The 21,323-nt window shown below is 53.8% G+C and overlaps 2 protein-coding genes across 2 annotated transcripts; one reads left to right on the top strand and one right to left on the bottom strand.

Moving 5' to 3' along the window:
* The first annotated feature begins 435 nt into the window (after positions 1-435).
* RASGRP4 (RAS guanyl releasing protein 4) lies at positions 436-17,131 on the top strand. The gene is given in 18 exon segments (XM_007955539.2): positions 436-458; positions 3,263-3,447; positions 3,962-4,080; positions 4,195-4,256; positions 4,971-5,102; positions 5,210-5,363; positions 7,389-7,562; positions 8,672-8,788; positions 9,628-9,903; positions 12,791-12,871; positions 12,947-13,051; positions 13,152-13,270; positions 13,818-13,962; positions 14,912-14,948; positions 15,053-15,187; positions 15,304-15,416; positions 17,022-17,085; positions 17,088-17,131. Coding segments are annotated over 18 exon segments (2,085 nt in total).
* A 229-nt stretch (positions 17,132-17,360) lies between these two features.
* FAM98C (family with sequence similarity 98 member C) lies at positions 17,361-20,829 on the bottom strand. Its single transcript, XM_007955538.1, has 8 exons — positions 20,765-20,829; positions 20,517-20,665; positions 20,297-20,431; positions 19,501-19,706; positions 19,199-19,276; positions 18,993-19,109; positions 18,177-18,344; positions 17,361-17,501 (listed from the first exon to the last, which is right to left on the bottom strand). The coding sequence occupies exons 1-8, from the start codon at positions 20,827-20,829 to the stop codon at positions 17,361-17,363; spliced, it is 1,059 nt and encodes a 352-aa protein (XP_007953729.1).
* Between the last annotated feature and the right edge of the window lie 494 nt (positions 20,830-21,323).

Genomic DNA, 21,323 nt, shown 5'->3' with positions numbered 1-21,323 from the left:
TTATCATTATAGACTTTTCTTTTGAGTATGTGTGTGTGTGTGTGTGCGCGTGTTTGACATAAATATGTCATATTAGGTATACTTTAAAAAAATTTTTTTTTACTGACCTGCGGCAGCGACAGAACAGAGAATCACGGGGCAAGAGACAGAAAGATGGGGGAGATAGAGAGAGACCGCTGGGTGATTGGGGGTGGAGGCGGGCAGCACCGGAAACCTCAGCCTGGAGGGATCCCCGATGAGGGGGGAGGGGACCCTTGGTCTCTCCGCAGCCTCTTCCTTCCCCCTGGCCTGGGGCTGAATGGGGAGGGGCAGTTCCTCTTTTCCCTCCCATGCACCGAGGAGGCCCAGGTCCCTAGGAGCTGAGAAGCGGGAGCCCGAGCAAGGGGGGAGGAGCTGAACCACTTTGGTGCGGGACCCCCCTCCCCCGCAGGAAACATGAACAGGAAAGACAGCAAGAGGTGAGAGGACCCTCCTGGGAGACTGGGAGCATCCTAAGCCCCCGCGCCTTGGGCTGCTTGGGAAGGTGGGGGAGGGATAGCCGTGGGTAGAGTGTGTGGCTGCTCCTGGATCTGGAACAGGGGGTGCCAGGCGGAAAGATGCTTCAGGCCTTTCTTCAGAGGCACATTTGTGTGGACTCCAACATCCAACCTTCAGATTAGCAGCCTGGAGCTGTTAACTGGTTGCACCATCCGGGACTCCTGGCATGTCCTAAGGGCTCAATGAATCGGTATCGAATGTCGTTGAGTAACAGCTGTTTTATTGGGCACTAGGTCTAGACCCGAGCCAAGGCTGTGGCTGTTTCTATGCGCGTGTGTGCCTCTTTCCTCCTCTCTCTGGAGTTTCAGCTGCCCTGCATCCCCCACTCCTAGCTCCCTAGGCTGGCTGCCTATGCCCTCCCTGGGGTCTTACTGTTCCTCATCACAGCTGATGCCCCCTGCACTGGAAAATCCAGGCTCCTGCAGGGCCCTGCCCCAGGGGAGGGGTGTGACGCAGGCCAAGGTGCTCCCCTGCCTCTTAATTCCCTGCTAACTCTCCAGACAGTACAGGAGCTGACGGTCTGCAGGTAAGGGGCAGTGGCTGGCTGTGCCCACAGGTTTGGAGCTGGCTTTCCTGCCACCTGGGCACATTTGCCCGCCTGTCCCCTTGGGGGCCGATGGTGGCTGCGTCTCTAGCACGGGCAGTCCCTCCAGCATCCCCCAGCATAGCTCTGATAATTGAAGGGACCTCCTTCCCATGATACACAGCAATTTCGTGGCAGAAAACTGGCTGCACCATTTCCTAGCTGCATGACCTTAGGTAAGTCGCATAATTTTTGTGTCTCGGTTTCCTCTTCTGTTAGTAGCATAATCACAGTCCCTACCTCGGAGAGGCTTGCAAGTCCTCAGACAGTCTAGACTGGAAGGGTCTTGTTGAGCCAGTATCCAAATCACTTGGAGGGCATGTCAAACACGGGTTATGGGGCCAACCCCCAGAGTATCTGAGTCTGTAGGTCTAGGTGAGGCCCGAGACTCTGCATTTCTAACAAGTTCCCAGGGCATGCTATTAGGCTGGTTAGGATGATACTGTTAGGCTGGATGCTGCTGGTGGGGACCATGTTTCGAGAACTACTGACCTAGACAAAGTGCTCACCATTTGGCCTGGTGCATATTAAACACTTCATCAATGCCAGCTGTTACTCTACAACGCTCAATACTAATTTATTGAGCCCTTAGGATGTGCTGGGAGTCCTCAGGTGGGGCAGACAGTAGTGGCCGTGGCTGCTAACTCAAAGATCGGAGGATTGAGTCCACTCAGAATCACACGGGAAGGCAGGCCGATGCTCTACTTCCAGTCAGCCACTGAAGATGCGCCGGCAGACATGGGGTCACCGTGAGGTGCAGCCAGTTGGTGACAGCTGGTCTGGGTTATGTTTTGTCTTGTTTTGGGATGAGCCAGAGGACATGGCAGTGCCCTGATTATGAGGGTCTGCCTCTTTTTGGTCCCAACGCCCCCTCCCCAGGCCTGGCTTTTAGTCAGTCTTCCTCTATCACTTTCTCTCTGTGTACCTCAAGGTCAACTTTCCCATCTCTGGCCACTTAACAGCCTGGCAAACTGAGTCCATTTCTTATACTTTGGGGCAAGCCAGACATTGAATGTTCACAAGATCCTAGGTCTAAGGATGACCCTCATTTTCCATGAGGAGACTGAAGGCCAAAGACACTAAGTCACACACCAAGCCGACGGTCTGGAACCCAGTTCTCTCTGACTACTGTGTAACCCAAGGCCATGACGCCTGATTTGGCTCTCTCCTTCCTCCCGTCATCCCTGTCTCTTCATTACTTTCTTTCCCCAACTGGAACAGGAGCCTTGGGGAGGCACAAGGCAGGCTGAAGGTTATTTTTAACCTTTCCTTGAAGTTGCCTTAGCCCCAGGAGCCCCGCCTAGCTCTCAGGGGCCCTGGCAAGGCCAGTTCCCACCCATATTTGCCATCTAGGCCCCAGATGAAATGACCTGGGCTGGCACTAAGACTCTAGGTCCTGCTGGAGAGTGGGCTTAGAGGAGGGGGTGTGCCCCCTAGTGGGTGTGGAGGGGGGAAAGGGAGAATTCCAGGGATTGAGCCTGCTCTTAGGAGGGGGGGCTGGATGTTGGAGACCAAAGGGGAAATGTGAGAGCACAATCTCCCATAATTCCTCCTGGCGAGGACAGGAATGATCCCAGGGGGCTTCGCCCATGATTCCCTGGGACATCAGGAGTAATCCTGGGGTCTGCCTACAAGAAGCCTTTTCCATGATGACCTGGGACTGTCCAGTCAAGAGGAATTTGGGGGCCTGCCTAGAGGAGGGCGTTCCCATTCCCATGATTCTCTGGGGGAGGGATCTCAGTAGTCCTGGGGTCTTTCCCATGATTCCCTGGAGGGAATAGGTGTAACCCTGGGGGTTTAATTGTAGGAGAGGGCTCCCATGATTCCTGGGGGAGGGTCTGAAATACTGAGATTTTCTCCCACGAGTCCATGGTAAAAAAAACTCACTGCCATGGAGTCGTTTCCTACTCATAGCAACCCCCATTGGGTTTCCGAGGCTGTAAATCTTTACGGAAGTAGATCGTCTAGTCTTCCTTCCGTGGAGCACCTGGTGGGTTTGATGGCAGGTCAGGAGTAACCCTGGGGAACTTTGCCTTTAGAAGCTCCTCCCATGATGCCTTGGGGCTTTAGGGTCAAAAAGAATTCTGGGGGGTCTGCTGGGAGAAAGAGGCTCCCATGACTCCCTGGGGGCTGTCCCTGCAGGAAGTCCCACCAGGAATGCTTGGGGGTGACAGCGGCGCGGGGCCGGCCCCGCCAGGCCCGCCGCCACAAGACGTGCCCCAGCCCTGGGGAAATCAGCAAGGTCATGGCTTCCATGGCTCTGGGTGTGCTGAGTGACGGCGGCTGCAGCGAGGATGAGCTGCTGGAGAAGTGCATCCAGTCCTTCGGTGAGTGTCCCCCCTGCGACCCGCTGCCCCAGTCCTATCCTGCTTCTCTGGGTCTCAGTTTCTCGGTGTATACAATGGAAACGAGGGCCTATGGAAGTGAAGGGCAGCCTTCCAGAGCTGAGGGGGTGGGAAGAGACTCGTCAGTGACGGTCTTTGTTCATGGCAGTCAATTGTGCCCAGCCTTGTGCTGGTGCATTCTGGGGACTTTATAGTCCACTCCTACTCACCAGTTATAATAATGTGAAGCAGCAAATTTAATCCCTAATCAAAATAACACAGCTAGTAAGTGACAGAGCTGGGATTTGAACTTAGAGGCCTTACTCTTAACCACCACACTGTGCACAGTATAGGCAAGGAAACTGAGGCACGAGGAGGTTAAGTGGTACGCTCAAGTTCATGCAGGAAGTTGCTGGTAGAGCCAGGGTTTGAACCGACTGTCCAGCCAACGCTTGCGACCATGCAGGCCGTTCCCCGGAGGCAATCTGCCACAGTCCTCTTCTTCTATCTACCCCAGACTCCACCGGTAGCCTGCGCCGTGGGGACCACATTCTCAATATGGTGCTGGCCATGCATAGCTGGGTGCTGCCTTCTGCCCACCTGGCTGCCCGTCTGCTGACCTTATATCCTCCCAGGGTGTGAGCAGGGGGTGGAGGGAGGAGAGCAGGCTTGCAAGAGCCTCAGAGATGGGGGCAGAGTGAGAAGGCCAAGTCTGGGATGCCGGATAACAGACCCTTGACCAAACTCAAGTACCAGGAGGCCACAGGGAACACGCAGGAGCTGAGGCGGCTGCAGATCTGTCACCTGGTCAGGTAGGGCTGAGCCAAGACCTCCACTCTCAAGACCCAAGACCCCACCCTCCTGCCCCCCAAAAAGCACCGCCCAGGTACTACCTAACCCAGTTCCCATGTACCTCCCTAGCCCGACTCCTATCAAACCCACTTCTGAAAGCCCCCAGCTTCCAAAAGCCCCTTTCAGTTCTGCTCCTTGAACAATCATCTCCTAGGGACCCCTCCCACATGGCGCTCAGAGACCTTCAGCTCTGGTCCCCAGAACCTCCACTTCCCACAGGAACCCCTGGCCTAGCCCCTAAGAATCCTTCACCCTGTCGCCAAAAATTCTCACCCCCCGGAATCCTCTAGCTGTTGACACCCCCTATTCTGTTTTCCAACAATCCTACTTCCGAGACCCCCACACACATAGCTCCCATAGAATCCCCCAAGCAATGATCAAAAATAAAAAAAACACCAAACTCACTGCCATCGAGTCAATTCCAACTCATAGTGACCCCCATTGGGTTTCCAAGGCTGTAAATCCTTACAGAAGTAGGCTGTCCCATCTTCCTTCAGATAAGAGACCCCGGTTTTACTCCGAGCAATCCCCACAGTCTGGTGCTCCCCCAAACCCTGACCTTCCAGAGACCCCCTGCATACCTCTAGTGACCCTCCTTAGCCCAAGAGACTCCTTCCAGAGATCTCCCCATTGCCCCCTCCAGCCTCAGGGCACTATCTCCAAACCACCCTCAGATACTGGCTGACTCAGCACCCTAAGGCTGTGCACCAAGAGCCCCAACTAGAAGAGGCTATAGGTCGCTTCTGGACCACTGTGGATCAGGAGGGAGGCTCAGCCCAGAGGAGCCTGAGAGGGTCTGCCAATCTGTGAGTTAGCCCCTCCTCACCTACCCCTTCCCTGCCCGGACCCCCATCCTCCTCTTCCCCTCCACATCCCCCCAATCCCTCTACCCTAAGCCCCCCTCTGCCCCCAGCCTGAGCCCCGGTGGCCCTGGTCCTCCACCCCCCATGAGCAGCCCAGGCCTGGGCAAAAAGCGCAAAGTGTCCTTGCTTTTCGACCACCTGGAGACGGTGGAGCTGGCTCAGCATCTCACTTACCTGGAGTTCCGGTCTTTCCAGGCTATCACGGTGAGGATCCCCCCCCAGGCTGGGACCGGACTGGGATGGTGGGGCCAGGCAGGACTGAGAGGACTCCTGCATGTGTGTCAGGCAGGGCTCTCAAACCCTAGAGGGTCCAAGAAAATGAGTTGAGCTGGCTGAACACAGAGTCCTTGGGTTCAAATCCCACTCAGTCCCTTCCTGCTGTGTGACTGTGAACACACAGCTTCTCACAGAGTTTCTCATCTCCTCTGGGACTTAGTTCTCTCGTCTGTAAAATGGTCATAATACTTCACGGGGTAGTTAGTAGTTTCAGTTAATTTGTCTGCTCAAAAATGTTGATTGCATCGCCCGGCACAAGGCAGTGTTCAAAATCTTTTAGGAATTATTCATTTATTCAGCATTTATTGTGTACCGACATGTGCCAGGAAATGGGGTTAGTGAACAAAACAAATTCCTGCCCTCATAAGGCTGACGATTTAGCTGGAGGAGGGATAGATGAACCAGGTGAATCAATGGCATATACATATACATAATATAATCAGTGTGCATGTGTATAACATCGTAACAGTGAAGTGCCAATCTTACGCTCTGTTAGAAGTGAAAGCAAAGCGTTTTATTAAAAGGTAGAGAGATGCGTGAATCGGGAGACACACCAGACCTGGGCAGGGTGCTCGAGTTAGTGTTGCAAATTGCAAGAAGAGAGTGAGACAAGTGGGAGCGTGGGAGGACATATCAGAGAGGCAGCAAGGAACAGATCATAAGAGCCTTGTGGGCTGCAGGGAGGACGTTAGTTTTCATTCTGAGTAAGATGGGGAGTTCTGAGTAGATCTGACCTGGTGTTCACAGGTTCCCTCCGGCTGCAAGTGGAGAAGAGATTGTAGAGGGCAGAGAGGGAGTGGGGGGCCCAGAGGAGGTTGCTGTGAGTTCTGGCAGGAGAAGATGATTGACAAGAAGACCAGGGTGGGGGCAGAGGAGGGAGAAGTAGACAAGTTCTGGAAGCATTTTGAAAGCTGAGCGGACAGGAGCTGAGACGTGGGTGTGGAAGGTGAAACCCTGTGCTCTTTTCCCTTCAGCAAAACAGACATTCTTTGCCATCCTTTACTGTGCTGACTGTATGCCAGTCAGGTGTACAGTTAAGAGCAGCAGTTTACACCTGTGTGACCTTAGTCAAAGTACTTAGCCTCTCTATGCCTCAATTGCCTCATCTGTAAAATGGAGACAATGATAATAGTACCCATCATATAGAGTTATAGTTAAATTAGTTACTATGGCGACAGAATCAGAACAGGGCCTGGCTTCATAATAGCATCCACCCAGAGATGCCTTGAAGTAAAGGGCTAGTGATCCACTTCTAAAGAATCCACCATTGAAAACCTCACGGAGCACGGTTCTACTCTGACAGGCACACGTTGCCTTGAGTCAGAACAGACTCCATGGCAACTGGTTTGACTTTTTTAGTTCCATTAAAATCTTCAAAACAATTTTTTAAAAATACACCAATTGGGTAAACTGTGGTCAATGACATGAAACAAAGTATATGTGATCTGCTGTATGGAAAGTGAATTTGCTCTGTAAACTTCACCCAAATCACAATTAAAAAAAAAAAAAATACATTGGTCTAATTGCAAAAAAAAAAAAATACACCAATTGTCTTTTTCGGGGAATCTGGGGGCTGCTTGTGGCAGTCTGAGGAAACTCTGGTGGTGCTGTGGTTAAAGCAATGGTCTGCTAACCAAAAGGTGTGTGGTTCAAACCCACCAGCCTCTCTGTGGGAGAAAGATGAGGCAGTCTGCTTTCGTAAAGATTTAAAGCTTTGGAAACCCTGTGGGGCAGTTCTACTCTGTCCTATAGGGTAGCTATAAGCCAAAATCCACTGGATGGCAGTAGGTTTGGTTTTGGTTTAGTGTGGCAGCCTGGGGGCAGGGAGACAAGGTGACAAAGGTCACTGAGGCTAGGCCAGGAGGTTGTGACTGCTAGACTGCTAGACGCATGGGAATGTGGGGGGCAGGGTCTGAGTGCCGTGGCCCACCCTGACGCTCCCTTCGCCCCCAGCCCCAGGACCTGCGGAGCTACGTTTTGCAGGGCTCCGTGCGGGGCTGCCCGGCTCTGGAGGGTTCTGTAGGCCTCAGCAACAGTGTGTCCCGCTGGGTGCAAGTCATGGTACTAAGCCGGCCCGGGCCTGCGCAGCGCGCGCAGGTGCTGGACAAGTTCATCCACGTGGCACAGGTGAGGCATCATTCTGCTTGATTTCCGGCCGCTTATCCCGCAAGGGTGCACACCCCACAGCTCAGTTTCTCTATGCTCCGCGTTCCATCCTCGCCTAGGCAGCCACGCCCTCGACCCCACAAGGCCCCGCCCCCTCACATCTCGCCCCACCCGGGACCCGCCCCCGAGGCTCCAGTCTGAGTTCTATTCCCGGAACTGTGACAGCAATTCTTCCTTGCCCTTGTTACCATGGCATCAATCTCACTCAGGCCCCGCCCCTTGGCACTAGCCTTTGCAGCTGGCGGCGTCCTCCCGACCCATCTCCCAACTCTCCTGAAGCTTATCTCCGAATGCTGTGTCTCCAGGGCTGTGAAAGCGACCCTCCACCTTTGCGCAATTCTCCACCGAGGCTCCGATCCCCAGTGCCTAGCCCACCAGAACAATGATCATATCACTCCCCATCCCGTCACGTCCCTCCTAAGTTCCTGCCCGTTGAGTCATGCGTTTTCCTGCCCCCTTCCGGATACCTTGTCTGGCTTCTGGGGAAAAGGGAAGCCCTCCTTCCTCCATCGTGATCACGCCCCCTTACGTATTTCCTCGCAGGCCACGCCCTTCCTCTGGCCGCTCAATCCCCTTGCTTCCTCCTGCTGGGCCTTTAGCCCTGGGGGTTGTGGCTTCTGCCTGGGGTCTTTTAGGTCTGAGCCCTTTCCGCTCTTCCCAGGCCCTACAGCGACCTCCTCCCTTTAAACTTAGGGAAAAGGAAGGTGAGGGGTGGTCCTCACATCAGTCGGGCCCCTTTCACCTCTGGGCGGCTCTACACTCTGGCCAGAGCCCACACCTTCTCAGCTCCCCTCATTTGTCGGACTCTCCCAGCAGTCTGAACCCCCAGGTGCCTGTCTGGCAGGGACGTCTGTCTGAACCCCCACATACACTTCTCTGACACCGTTACCTGGACCTCACACCTTAGTACCTGTACTTGCCTGTCTTTCCACACTTCTGTGGCTCATGTCTGCTTGCTACGCCCACTTTTCCTCAGTTGTCTGGTGGCCACATGGCCCACACCACACATGTCTGTGTCCCGTACTCCACAGGGACACTCTCATTTGAGCTCCCAATCCTTCCCTTTCTAGAAGCTTCACCAGCTGCAGAATTTCAACACGCTGATGGCGGTCACTGGGGGCCTGTGTCATAGTGCCATCTCCAGACTCAAGGACTCCCACGCCCACCTGAGCCCAGACAGCACCAAGGTGAACTGTGAGGCAGACAGGAGATGAGGGGGATGCTAGCAGGAACCTTGCAGTCCAGAGAGGAAGCAAAAGCACCCACCCAAAACTCCAGCATCTGGGCCACTAAAAAGAGGGACATGGATTGGGGATGTCCTGGGAAGTGTCTGGGAAAAGTGTGTCACCCATGAGTCTGCTGTGTGGCTAGTCAGGAAGTGGCAAGAAATTAGGCTGGAGGTGTGAAGGGGCAGATCCTGTTGGGTTTTACAAACTCTGCTAAAGTGTCTAGGCTTTTATCCAGAGGGCAAGGGGGAGCTAGGGAAGTTTGGGGATTGATAGTGGCCCCCAAGATCAGATTTGAGTTTTTGAAAAACTGCTCTGGTGGGTGGTGTAGAGAGTGGACTGAAGAGGGTACAACTGAAGGCTGGGACCCCAGAGGGGAGGCAGGAGCAGGGACTGAGCAGAAGACAGGACTGGGCCAGGGGGTAGGAAGGAGGGGGCAGGCAGGAGAGATACTAGGGAGGCTGAGGAGGTAGGCCGTGGGGACTGGTACGCTGGCTGGCCGGTGGCTGGTTGGGTGGGTGTGTGTGAGCGCAGGGAGTGGAGTCCTGGCCGAGGCCCAGAACTCTAGCCTGGGGGATGGTGGATATTGGGTCTCCCTGAGGAAACCCAAGAGGAGGAGCCATTGGGGGAGACCCGAGACCAGACAGAGACCCAAAGGGGCTTGGGAAGGTGTCCAGAAGACCTCTGGGTCTGTGGGGTCTGGGTCCCACACAGGAGGCTGCTGGGATACTAGCAGGGAACAGAAGCCACTCCCAGTAACATGTCCCCCTGTAATGTCCCCCTCCACCCCACCCCCACAGATCCTACTGGAGCTGACAGAGCTCCTTGCCGCCCACAACAACTACGCCCGCTACCGCCGCACGTGGGCCAGCTGCACAGGCTTCCGGCTGCCTGTACTGGGCGTGCACCTCAAGGACCTGGTGTCCCTGCACGAGGCCCATCCCGACAGGCTGCCCGATGGCCGCCTGCACCTGCCCAAACTCAACAGCCTCTACCTGCGGCTGCAGGAGCTGGCAGCCCTCCAGGAGCAGCAGCCGCCCTGCAGCGCCAACGAGGACCTGCTGCACCTGCTCACGGTAAGCAGCCCTGTCCCACGCAGGCTGGAGGCCAAGCCTGCAGCATCAGCAGGGCCAGGGCAGAATGGTGCGGGCATGCCAGAGCCTCTAGGCCTTTTCCATGCAAAGCACTTGACCTCCCAGCCTCAGTTTGATCTGCAAAATGGGAACAATAATGGGACCCACTTCACAGCGTTGTTGAGAAGAATCAATAATATAACTTCTATAAAGTTCTTAAAATAGTATCTGAACACGGTGCGTTCTATGTAAACCAAAACCAAAACCCACTGCCATCTAGTCAATTCCAACTCATAGCAACCCCCTTTGAGTTTCCCAGCTGGTAAATCTTAATGGAAGTAGATTGCCCCATCTTCCTTCTGAGGAGTGGCTGGTGGGTTTGAACCGCCAACCTTCTGGTTAGTAGTCAGATGCCAGAGCTCCCTGTGTTCTATGTAAGTGATGCATTATTTGCCCTGATCACCGTTCATCCAGGGTCTCAAGCTCCAGAGCTGAGCCCGCAGGCTGCTTGGGCTTTCACATTCCTGGACGCCAAGGTTCTGAGCTTCTTGTGCCGCTAGTCCACAATTCTGAGCTTCTGGTACCGCTAGTCCACAATTCTGAGCTTTCAGAAATCTAGGCATCTAAGCAAAACACTATTAAATTACTGGTCACTCATGAAGTGCCAGGCACCATGTTAAACCTGCTCCGTAGATTACCTCATCCCATCCCTACAATCCTATGAGGTGGGGACCCTTGTGGTGTCCATTCTACAGCTTGGGAGACTGAGGCTCACAGCAGTGAAACCAGGATTTGAACTCAAGCAGGCCAGCTTCAGAATCCGGGTATCAACACGTATTAATCACCACATTACGTTCTAAGACCCTGTGAGTGTGGGATTGCAGCTATGATTTACCTGACTGGGTTTTTTTTCTTTTTGAGATTTGGGTGAAACTGTACAATTCACACATTTTTTTTCATGTCATTGATTGCAATCCTTCAATGTAACATCACTCCTCCCATTTCTTCCCTGTGTTTCTGTGTTTCCTCCTTGTCTCCTAACCTTCCTGTCTTCTGACTTTGTCCTCGGACAAATGCTGCCCTTTCCTTTTCAAATGGCTGATTGTTCTAAGGAGTGTGTACCTTCCTAGAGTTGTTGTCCACCTCGTGGACCTGTGTGTTGTTTGACTGAGAACTCAGCTATGGGAGTGAGTTCAGTTTCAGGTCCAAAGGGTGACCGAGGACCACAGTCTCAGGGGTTCCACCAGTCTCTTTCTGACCAGTAAGGCTATTTATTTATTTATTTATTGTTGGTAATGATTTTGACTTTTGTTCCACATTTATTCTTCCCCTCAATCCAGGACCTTCTAATGTGATCCCTTTCAGAGCAGTCAGGAGTGGTAGCTGGGTACCATCTATTTATTCTGGTCTCAGGGTCATGGAGGCTGGGGTTCGCATGGTCCATTAGTCCATTGGACTAACTGTTTCCTTGCATCTTTGATTTTCTTCACTCTTCTTTACTCCAGATGAGGAGTGACCAATAGTTGCAACTTACACAGCCACTCACAAGCTTTTAAGACCCCAGAACCTGATCATTTTTAGGATGGGATTCTAAGAGCCACACAGTCTAAGACCTTCAGAGCCAAAGACATGACCAGCTACATAATTTGCAGAGCTCGCCCAGTGCAAAATGAAAATACCAAGACAATGACAGCTGGGCATTACACGAAGTGTGGGCCCTTGTAAGTGCAGGGCCCTGTGTGATTAAACAGTGCACACACCAGTGATGCTGGCCTAAGGGACTATGTCTTAGTTTTTCAGTGCTGCTATAACAGAAATACCACAAATGAGGGGCTCTAACAAACAGAAATTTATCTTCTCATACTTGAGGAGGCTAAAGGTCTGAATTCAGGGCACTGGGTCTAGGGGAAAGCTCTCTCTCTGTCTCTGTGCCTCTCTCTGTGTGTGTCTGCTAAAGGAAAATGTCCTTATCTCATCTGCTTGTTTCTTGGTTCCCTGGAGACCTCCACATGGCATGGCATGTCTTCCCCCAGCTGTGCCTATCTGCTTGTTTAATCTCTTTTATATCTCAGAAGAGATTAACTCAGGACACACCCTACACTGATACTGTCTCATTAACATAACAAACAAAACCCATTCCCAAATGGGATTATAACCACAGGCACAGGGTTAGGATTTACAACACATATATTTTGGGGGGACACAAAAATATGAATTGTTTCAAGCCGTAACAGGCCATTAGCCCAAGTATTTCTTGAGTGCCTGTTGTGTGCCAGGTACTAGGCACAGAGGACACAGCAGTGAGCAAAACAGAAGGAAAAGAAAAAGAAATGCTGCTCGGTGGGGCTGACTTTCTAGTGGGGGAGACAGCCAATACAACAAAGGAGTAAGTCAGTCATGTGCTCTGCTATGGAGAAAAACAAAGTAGAGAACAGCACAGGAAATGACAGGAGCGTTGCAGTTTTAAATGAAAAAAAAAAAAAGCTGTCAGCAAATCCTTCCCAACTTGAGGTGGCCCAGTGTGTGTGACTGGACCCGAGCTCAGTGGGCTTTTCAGTGGCTGCCAGGCCTTTCCTCTGGGCACCTCTGGGTGGACGCTGACCACCCACCAAGCCCTCGGTCAGCAGCCAAGCACATGAACTGTCTTCACCACCCAGGGACTCCAGTTTTAAATAAAGAGGTTAAAAAGATGCTCAGTGGTCAGATGGCCCTTCTGGAAAAGGGGGAAGGGACAGTATGGAGGGTGAATGGGGCTTGGTGGGCAGGAGACCCTGGGGTTCCCAGGGAAGGGGCTGGGGAGTGGGGGTTCAGGCACAGAGGCAGGCGGTAGATGGGAGTGGGAGGAGGATGGAGGCAGCAAAGGGTCTGTGATGCCCCTGTCCACCCCTAGCTTTCCCTGGATCTCTTCTACACGGAGGATGAGATCTACGACCTCTCTTACGCCCGGGAGCCCCGCTGTCCCAAGAGTCTGGTAAGAACCAGTCCTTGACCTCCGCCAGCTTGAGCCTGTGCCCTGACTAACTGTGCCCCTCTGTCCCCGCCCCAGCCACCCTCCCCGTTCAAAGCACCCCTGGTGGTGGAGTGGGCCCCTGGTGTGACGCCCAAGCCTGACAGGGTCACCTTGGGCCGGCATGTGGAGCAGCTGGTGGAGGTAAGGAGGGTACCATGGCTGCTGGGGGCCACTGACCCCGGGAAAGGGGTCACACATGGACAACCTGACCTTGTTTTCCACTTCCCACACTCCTCCAAAGTCTGTGTTCAAGAACTATGACCCTGAAGGCCGAGGAACCATCTCCCAGGAGGACTTTGAGCGACTCTCAGGCAACTTTCCCTTCGCCTGTCATGGGCTGCACCCACCCCCCAGCCAGGGGTGAGTGGTCCTGACTCCCGGGCCCCCAAAGATGAAGATAATAGGGATGTCTGGACTACTGGACCTGAGGGAAAAGGGGGCGAAGGGCCCGGACTCCCTAGATCTGAGAGCAGAGGAGGTCAGGGACTGAGACTTTTGGCTATGAGGGCAGAGGGGGCCAGGAACCCAGACTCCTGGGTCTGGGAGAAAGGCTTAGACTCCTGGGTCTGAGGGAAGAGGAGGCTGGAGGCCTGGACTCCTGGGTATGAGGGAGTAAGGGGCTGGGGGTTTAGGGTCTGAGGGAGGAGGGGCTGGGACTCAAGACTCCTGGATCTGAGGGAGGAGGGAGCCAGGGGCCCACACTCCTGGGTCTGGGAGAAATGGGTTGGAGGCCTGGACTTCTGGGTCTGAGGGAGAAGGAGGCTAGGGGCTCAGACTCCTGGATCTGAGGAAAGAGAGTGCCCGGGCCCTGGACTCCTGGGCCTGAGGGAGGAGGAGGCCGGGAGCTTGGACTCCTGGACCTGGAAGAAAGGGGCCAACCTTGCTGAAGTGCCGTTTCTGCCCTCAGGCATGGCTCTTTCAGCCGAGAGGAGCTGACAGGCTACCTACTTCGAGCCAGTGCCATCTGCTCCAAGCTGGGCCTGGCCTTCCTGCATACCTTCCATGAGGTCACCTTCCGCAAGCCCGCCTTCTGTAACAGCTGCAGCGGCTTTGTAAGCGTTCTGCCCCACTCCTGTCCTCAGGGCACCGCCCCTGCAGCATCCCAACTGCTCCCAGCCTAGGCCCAGAAAACCAGCCTCACCCTGGAGTTGCCAAACCCCAGATAATTCCAGACAGTCCTCCAGACTCACTTAGTCCCCAGATTTCATACAGACCCTAACCACTGGATAATCCCCAAATTCTAGATCTTCTCTAAAGCATGAATATCTAAAACCCTGCATCATCTACAGACCTGGGTGGATTATCTCCAGAGTCAATCTCCACTCAACTCCAGATCCCTCAGACCCGGGATCATTTCCAAATTCAAGGTGTCCTCAAACTGGGTAATGGACAAATTGCTCAGTCTCCAAACCAAGACTGATTCACAGACCCTGGATTTCTTCCCAAACTCATTTATTCATTCGCCAAATACTGACTGAGCACCTGCTATGTGCCAGGCACAGTTCTAGGCTCTGGGAATACAGCAGGAAATAGGACAGACGTAATCCCTGTTCACTGAATTCACATTTTATTAATTTCCAAATTTACTTAACTCTAAAGCCCTAGCTAATCCCCCAAACTTCAGGTTACCTCCAAATACCTTTAATTTCTCAATCCTAGTTAACCTTTGGGAACTCTGGTAGCATAGTGCCTAAGGCATCTGACTGCTAACCAGAAGGCTGGCAGTTCAAACCCACCAGCCACTCCTCAGAAGGAAGGTTGGATGATCCACTTCCGTAGAGATACTGCCTCGGAAACCCAAGGAGGGGTGCTATGAGTCCAATCGACTTGATTCGACGGCAGTGAGTTTGTTTTTTTGAGTTAACCTTCTATAGGGTCTTGGGGAATTTCCCAAACTGGAAGGTTTCCATACCATCTCTGTGGTTTGTAGGGAGACATCCATCCAATCTACAGCCCTCCCTCTGGGCAGCCTTGGTAACATCCTCTGCTTTCTCTTCCCAGCTCTGGGGTGTAACCAAGCAAGGCTACCGCTGTCGGGGTGAGTGGGGCATCGGCGAGGGGTGGGAACCCGGGACTTGTAGGGTGGAAGAACAGGAGGGCGCAGATCCGGTGCCTGGCCGTGAACTGCTGACCTTCCCTCAGACTGTGGGCTGTGCTGTCACAAACACTGCAAAGACCGAGTGAACATGGAGTGTAAGAAGAGGCCCGGGGCCAAGGGCGACACAGGCCCCCCCGGAGCCCCTGCCCTGTCCAGGCCTGCTCCCCATGCCAGCCCTGGTAAGACCAGGCTGTGGGAAACTTGGCGGGGGGCCCGGTGAATGGGCATAAATCCCCAGGTCATGAGTCCTTCCCATCCACCCCCATGTCCCTTCTACCCATCGTCCCACACACAGGGTCTGAGGAAAATCTCCCTGAGGTGCTATCCCTGGACTCGGAAGCTGAGCCCCACCTTTGCCATGCTTGGACCCAGACGGAGCCCCCACCCCCTTCCTGGGACCAGGAGATGGTGAGGAGGAATTGCCCCCTGTCCCAGCTGGATGCAGGGGAGACCGGGCCATTTCCCTAGGCAAAAGCAGATAGATTTCAGGAAGCCTAGGCAAGTAAAAATGGACGTAAGTTCTCAAGTTGCTTGGGTGATGTGAAGGATATAGATACTGGCTAATTTTTAATGATGACAGAAAAATAAGAAAGTTATGGGTAGCCAGAAAACAGAAAAAGGATTCAGGGAGAGAAAAAAATATATATTAAGATGGCAAGATTAAGGCCAAAATATCAGGAGCTACAGTATTAGTGGAATAAATTCTATTCAAAGGTAGAGACTCAGCCAGGATTTAGGAAAAAAAAAAAAAAAAAAAAAAGGTCTACAGGGGACATTGATTCATCCACTCAGGCAAACTCTGGGTATGGCACTGCTCCCAGCACCTTACACCCCTGCATCACTCCGTGTCTTCCTCTTTCCTGGGAGGTCCCTTTCCCCGTGATGGCCCTAGGCCACCTCCCAGCCCATCTCTGAAGCTGAATTCATAGACACTGTCTTGGTCTCTCCTGTCACCCTCATGCTCACAAAGTCAGTCACCACGTCCTGTTATTCTGCCCCCGGCAGCACTCCCAGATGCCCTGCCTCCTTCCCACCCACTTGCAGTCCAAGACAGAGTTATTTTCTTCTTTTGCTTAATGGCGGCCATTAATCATGCCTGCTTTTCCTGACCACTGAGCGATGGCACAGCTCCGTGTTAGATATGTTTAGTCACAGGCATCATCTCACCGGCTCCTTATAATCTCCATCTTACAGATGACGAAACTAAGGCTCAGTGAGGTTAAGCTGCTTGCCCAAGGGGGCATAGCTCCTCAGTGTTGGAGGCAGGACTCAAATTCAGGTCTCCTGTCTGCCTCTAAAATCGAAGCACCTACCAAATATTTGAAGCTGACAATCAGAATGATCAGGATGACAGTGATAGGGTGGGCAGAGGCCCAACCTCTGGGTTCCGGAGAGGGGAGAGGTGGCGGCTAGAAAGCGGGGTGCGATGACCCTGTAAACACCCGAGTCAGATCCTGTTCCTCTGCTCAGAAGCCCTCCCAGGGCTCCATCTCACCTAGAGTGCTCACCATGGCCCAGCAGGTCCCCTGATCTGCCCGCTCGCCTCTCTGGCCTCACCTTGCACTGCCTGCCCCCACCTCGAGCCACACTGGCCTCCTCAGTGTTCGTGAACATGCCAGATACACTCCTACCTCAGAGCCACTGCATTGGCTGTTCCCTTTGCCTGGTTCCCCAGAGACCCACAAGCCTCCCTCTTTGGGGCTTTGCTCAGGGTCCCTCTTCTCAGTGAAGCCTCCCCTGACCACATGTCCAAAGTTGCAATCCCTACAACACCGATCCCATCTCTCACCTTTATTTTTCTCTGTTAATCGTTTTCTCCATCTGGAAAACTATAGCCATGTTACCTATTTATCTTCTTAATGTTTGCCCTTCCTCACCAGGCCCAAGAAAACAGAGATTTTTAATCTGCCTCTTCCAGGGCTGTACCTCCAGTGCCTGAACAGTGCTGGCCCATGGTGGGTGCCTGATCAATGTTTGTCTGATGCCTGAATGTCTCTTGCCCCATGTCCACAGGAAGGACAAGATGGGATGCTGAAGAGCACAGGACTCTGCAAGTCAGAAAAGCAGGAACAGACTCAAGGGACAGAGACCCCCTACTCCTCCCCAAACTTGAATGCCCCTGACCTGGCCCCCACAGAGAGAAGTCCTACAAGTGTCATAAATTAAATTTATTTTCCAAAGGACATGGCCCTTGGTGTTAAGTGGTGAATGGGGTAGGAGGACATTTGGGACCCCAGAACAGAGGATTGGAGGGTCTGGGTGCCGGATGCTAAGGGAACCCTCACACCGACTCCCCAAAGATACTCCTTGACGCCATCAGCACCTCATGGAGGAGCCCCCCCCCAGCCCCCTTCACTTCTTCTTCTTGTGGCCCCAGCGCTGGCGGCCTGCTTTCCGCCTGTCTCCACCCTCTCTTCGGCTCTGCCAGCTGGGCATGGGGGCCTCCAGCTCATTTGGACGGCCGCCCCGGTCTGGCACGTTGCCCATAAGCACCTGTGGGTTGATTAGAATTGCGTTTCAGAGAAGAAAAATATCTTGGGCAAAGGGGCCAGAGAGCGAAGGGAACAGCATAAGGTTGAAAAAGGAAGGGCAAAGGTTTACGATTTGGGTTCAGTGGCTGTGAGGAGGGATGGGGTTTGTGGAAGACACAGGGCAGAGGCTTTCAAACTGGGCTCCAGGGGCTTCAGCAAGAATGAAATAAGGGGGAGATTGGCAGCAGAGGCCCCAGTCCCCCCCCCCAGTATTAAAAGAGCACCTCGACTTTGTCTATTTCGTATTTGGGGCTTTGTGTAACATTTACAGCAGACCAGTGTTTCTTTCTAATGATCATTTATGCACCATGTGTAATATTACTGACTTAATTTTTCCTTAAAAAAATCAATTTTTTCTTAAGTTAAATTTTACCTTACTCTTTGCTGCACTAAACTTTATTCCCTAATTGTGGACCATCATTCACATAAATATAAGACTGTTAGACAGGGGTATGAAACAAAATACATAATCACTTAAACAAAGATTATTCCTGCTTTAAAAATGGTTCAATCGGTCAGCTGAGTCCAGAAGCCAGGAACTCGGGCAGTAGAGGGCAAGGGTGGACCAGGACAAAGGCGGAAAGGCCAGATTGAAGGCCAAGGTTGCTGGGTCCCTTCCTTGTTGCCAGGTGCCTACCTTGTTGACGGCACAGCAGGTCCCCCGGCGGGCAGCCACACTGGTGGCGGGGACAAGCCGAGACAGGTCAGCTCGGGCAGCCAGGACGTGGGCAACGGAAACATGTGATTCCGGGGTCAGCTCCTCTCGCATTGGGATCAGCACTGCCCTCATGGCCTCGCCATGAGTCTGGGGCGGGGGCGGAAATGGAAGTGGTACCCAAGAGCTCCCCCAGGTCAGATCTGTTTTCTTGGAAGCATCCCTTCTTCACTTGGGGCCTCACTCACCACATCTCTAAATGAAGGGATGTATCTCTGAAAACATGTCTACCTTAGAACTGGGGTGACTGGAATACTGGGGACCTGAGATTATGTAAACCCCAACCGCAAGACTATAAAATGGCTTTGGCCTCAAAACACACGAAAGGTGCTGTTGCTGATGAGTCCAAGGGACTAGTGGACCATGAGATCCTTAGCCTATATGACCATGAGACCAGAAGAATTAGATGGTGCCCAACTACCACCATCAACCACCCAGAAAGGAGTCAGTGCAGGAGATCCTGGATAAAGTGGAAGAACAATGTGGAACAAAACTCAAAATCATAAAAAGGACCAGGTTTACTGGTCTGCTAAAGCCTGATGAGGTCCCCAAGAGTATGACCCTTATTCAGGTCTGGAATTGAACTCACTTCTGGAGCTTCCTGCCCAACAACAGACAAGCATATAGAGTGAACATTTATGAGGAAAAACAGTGCTGTTCCCAGCCCTAAGTTCTCTTCCCTGCACCTGCAGCCCCTACAGCCTGGCCTGCCTGCTCCTACGGGAGCCTTCCCCACACCTCTGAGCGATCGCTCCAGTGGAAAGCGGACGTGGTGAGGTCCAGCCGCCTGAGGAGGAGGCAGCGCCGGCAGCTGTACTGATCTCGCAGGCTTCGGGACAGTGACTCCAACGCTTCCTGGGGGAAAAGTGCCCAGTCACTAGGTTTTCCCTTCTGCTCATCTCTCAGTGAGGACATTGGTGGCACACAGCCAAAGACAGTCTTACCCATCTGTGTGCATCCAGCGGGCAGCTGAGGAGGGGCTGCATGGATTCGGGGGGCAAGCAAGGCAGCAGCTCTGAGATCTGACGGGAGGAGTCAGAGACTGACCAGGGTAGAAAGAGGATGGACCCCTCCATGGACCCCAGCTGCCCACTGCCCCGAGGGTACGCGATATGGAAGCAAGTGCTTAGGGCTCTAGGAAAACATCCCTGTGGTTGCAGCACTCCTGCGGGAGCTGCTTTTGGAAAGAGCTCCCCCCCACCTCAAGGAAGTGAGGGCTGCCAGGGTGAAGATTCTGGCTTTCCACCTTGGCATGCAACTCCTGCAGCAACCTGCTGGCAGGGGTCCCCAGCGCGGGTCTGGGCAGCCCCAGGGCTTGGAGGGTAAGGATCAGTTCCTGGACTATGCCAGCTCCCTCCTCTGTCCCTTCCCCAAAGAGCTGTGCAGGGCTGGGGTCCAGTGAGTGACGCAGGCGCAGGAGGCGGGCAGCCTGAAGCTCAGAGCAGAGGAAGCCTAAAAACAGGGAGAGAAGGGATGTGGTGCAACCAGAGGTGTGTCTACGGAAAATAGGGCCTATGGCAACCAGTTTTAAATTACTGCGTGATTTCCCACAGCAGAAGTTGGAAACGGTGATGGCTCATTTGCACCGCCCCCCCTTCAAGCGGCGCCCAGGGCACGTGCCATTCCTTACCTCCCTTCTGGGTGCAACCCCACTTGAGTGTTCAAAACTTCCCGCTTCTAGTCCCGCCCACCTAGGACTCAGGTTCTAGCTCCAGAATAAATTCCACCCACTTGGGGATCCTGAACCCGCCTCCAAATTTGAACCCCACCCATTTTCTGACCACCAGTCCAACCCAAAAGCTCAAACTTTCACCACACCCGTTCCCACTCCCTCTCTCCCATCAGAATCCTAATCCTGTTCATCTCAGAGACCTTTGCCTGCCCCAATATTCTGACCTTACCTACCTCGGACCCACTCGCCCGCTTCCAAATTCTCACCACGCCCCGCTGGGAACTTGTCTCCACCCCAAAATTCTGAGCCCGCCCGCCCAAAAGGCTGTAGCCTCGCCCACTTTCCGCATCCCGGTCCGCCAGGCGCTCACGCAGCAGACGCAGGCACGCTCCGGGCTCCCGCAGTGCGGCCGCGGAGTCTTCGCGGGACAGCGCGCTGTCGGGGCAGTGCAGCTCGCGCAACTGGCTTCTTAACTCTCGTAGGAATTCTTCCTCCGCGCTGAGGCCTGCAAGACGAGGGAGACGTCAGGGCGCTGCGATGGCGGCCCAGCCCAGCGTTCCACCCCTCCGATCCACCCGGTCTGTACGTACCGTCGCCGACACTCGGCGCCTCGGCGCCCTCTTCATGCCCCTGCTTCAAGGCGCCCAGAGCCGCCAGCTCCGCCACCAGCCGCATGCACAGTGCCCTGAAGTCTGGGCACAAAGTGCCCCGCGACGCCGCCTCCAGGAAACTCCCATATCTGCGGCAAGGCCGAAGCAGTGGGAGGAGGTCAGCGAGAATCCCTCTCTGTCCAGGTCCTGAGGGCAATATCCCACATCCTCCAGCCACACGCCCTTACCCTAAAGCCTGCAGGTCCTGGGCCAAGGCGGCCCCTTCCCGCCCTTCCGCCTCTGCCCCCTCCATGAGAGCGTCACCTGCTTGCCAGCCTCGCGCCCCCTGCTGGCCAGCTCGAGGCTCCGCCCCAGGAGCGACGTGCGCACGCGGCCCCCTGTAGCGTAATGTGGCAGCACCAGCCAATCAGCTGCTTCTCGCGAAGGGGTTTCGGCTTTCCGATTCGTGTAGGAGACTGCAGAGCCAGTCCCCAAGTCGGCTGGCGCGGAAACCTAGAGCGGTGCCCTTGGAGTAACCTGTGTAGGGTCTGGAAATGTTCTCCGGCGTTGTTGTTAACGGAGCGTGTGTTCGAGATCCTGGCTGTCACGACAGGCCAGGGGGTGTGGCTACTGTTGCGACGTAAAAGCAACTTCAGTTTGCTTTTCCTCAGCCTCGTTTGCTCTTAAAGCACAACAGACCGGGTGTTGTTCCCCTAGCTCTGCCCCAATCCAGAAACTTGTGTTGGAGAGATCCACCACTCACCTCCTACCCCACCAGAGCTAAGTCCTCTCATCAGTGACAATGTG

This window comes from Orycteropus afer, unplaced genomic scaffold (assembly GCF_000298275.1).
Source record: "Orycteropus afer afer isolate SDZICR_OR568_19922 unplaced genomic scaffold, OryAfe1.0 scaffold00507, whole genome shotgun sequence".
NCBI lineage: Eukaryota > Metazoa > Chordata > Mammalia > Tubulidentata > Orycteropodidae > Orycteropus > Orycteropus afer.
Note: the sequence above shows the minus strand (reverse complement) of the source record. Positions and strands in the feature narration are given on the sequence as shown.

Excerpts from the sequence above, each read along its gene's own strand:
- FAM98C (XM_007955538.1), bottom strand. The coding sequence starts at position 20,829 with ATGGAGGGGGCAGAGGCGGAAGGGCGGGAAGGGGCCGCCTTGGCCCAG. Across the intron at positions 19,707-20,296 it reads AGCGTGCCTGCGTCTGCTGC|GCTTCCTCTGCTCTGAGCTT; the intron begins GTGAGCGCCTGG and ends CCCTGTTTTTAG. Across the intron at positions 18,345-18,992 it reads ACTGGAGCGATCGCTCAGAG|ACTCATGGCGAGGCCATGAG; the intron begins GTGTGGGGAAGG and ends CCCCCGCCCCAG.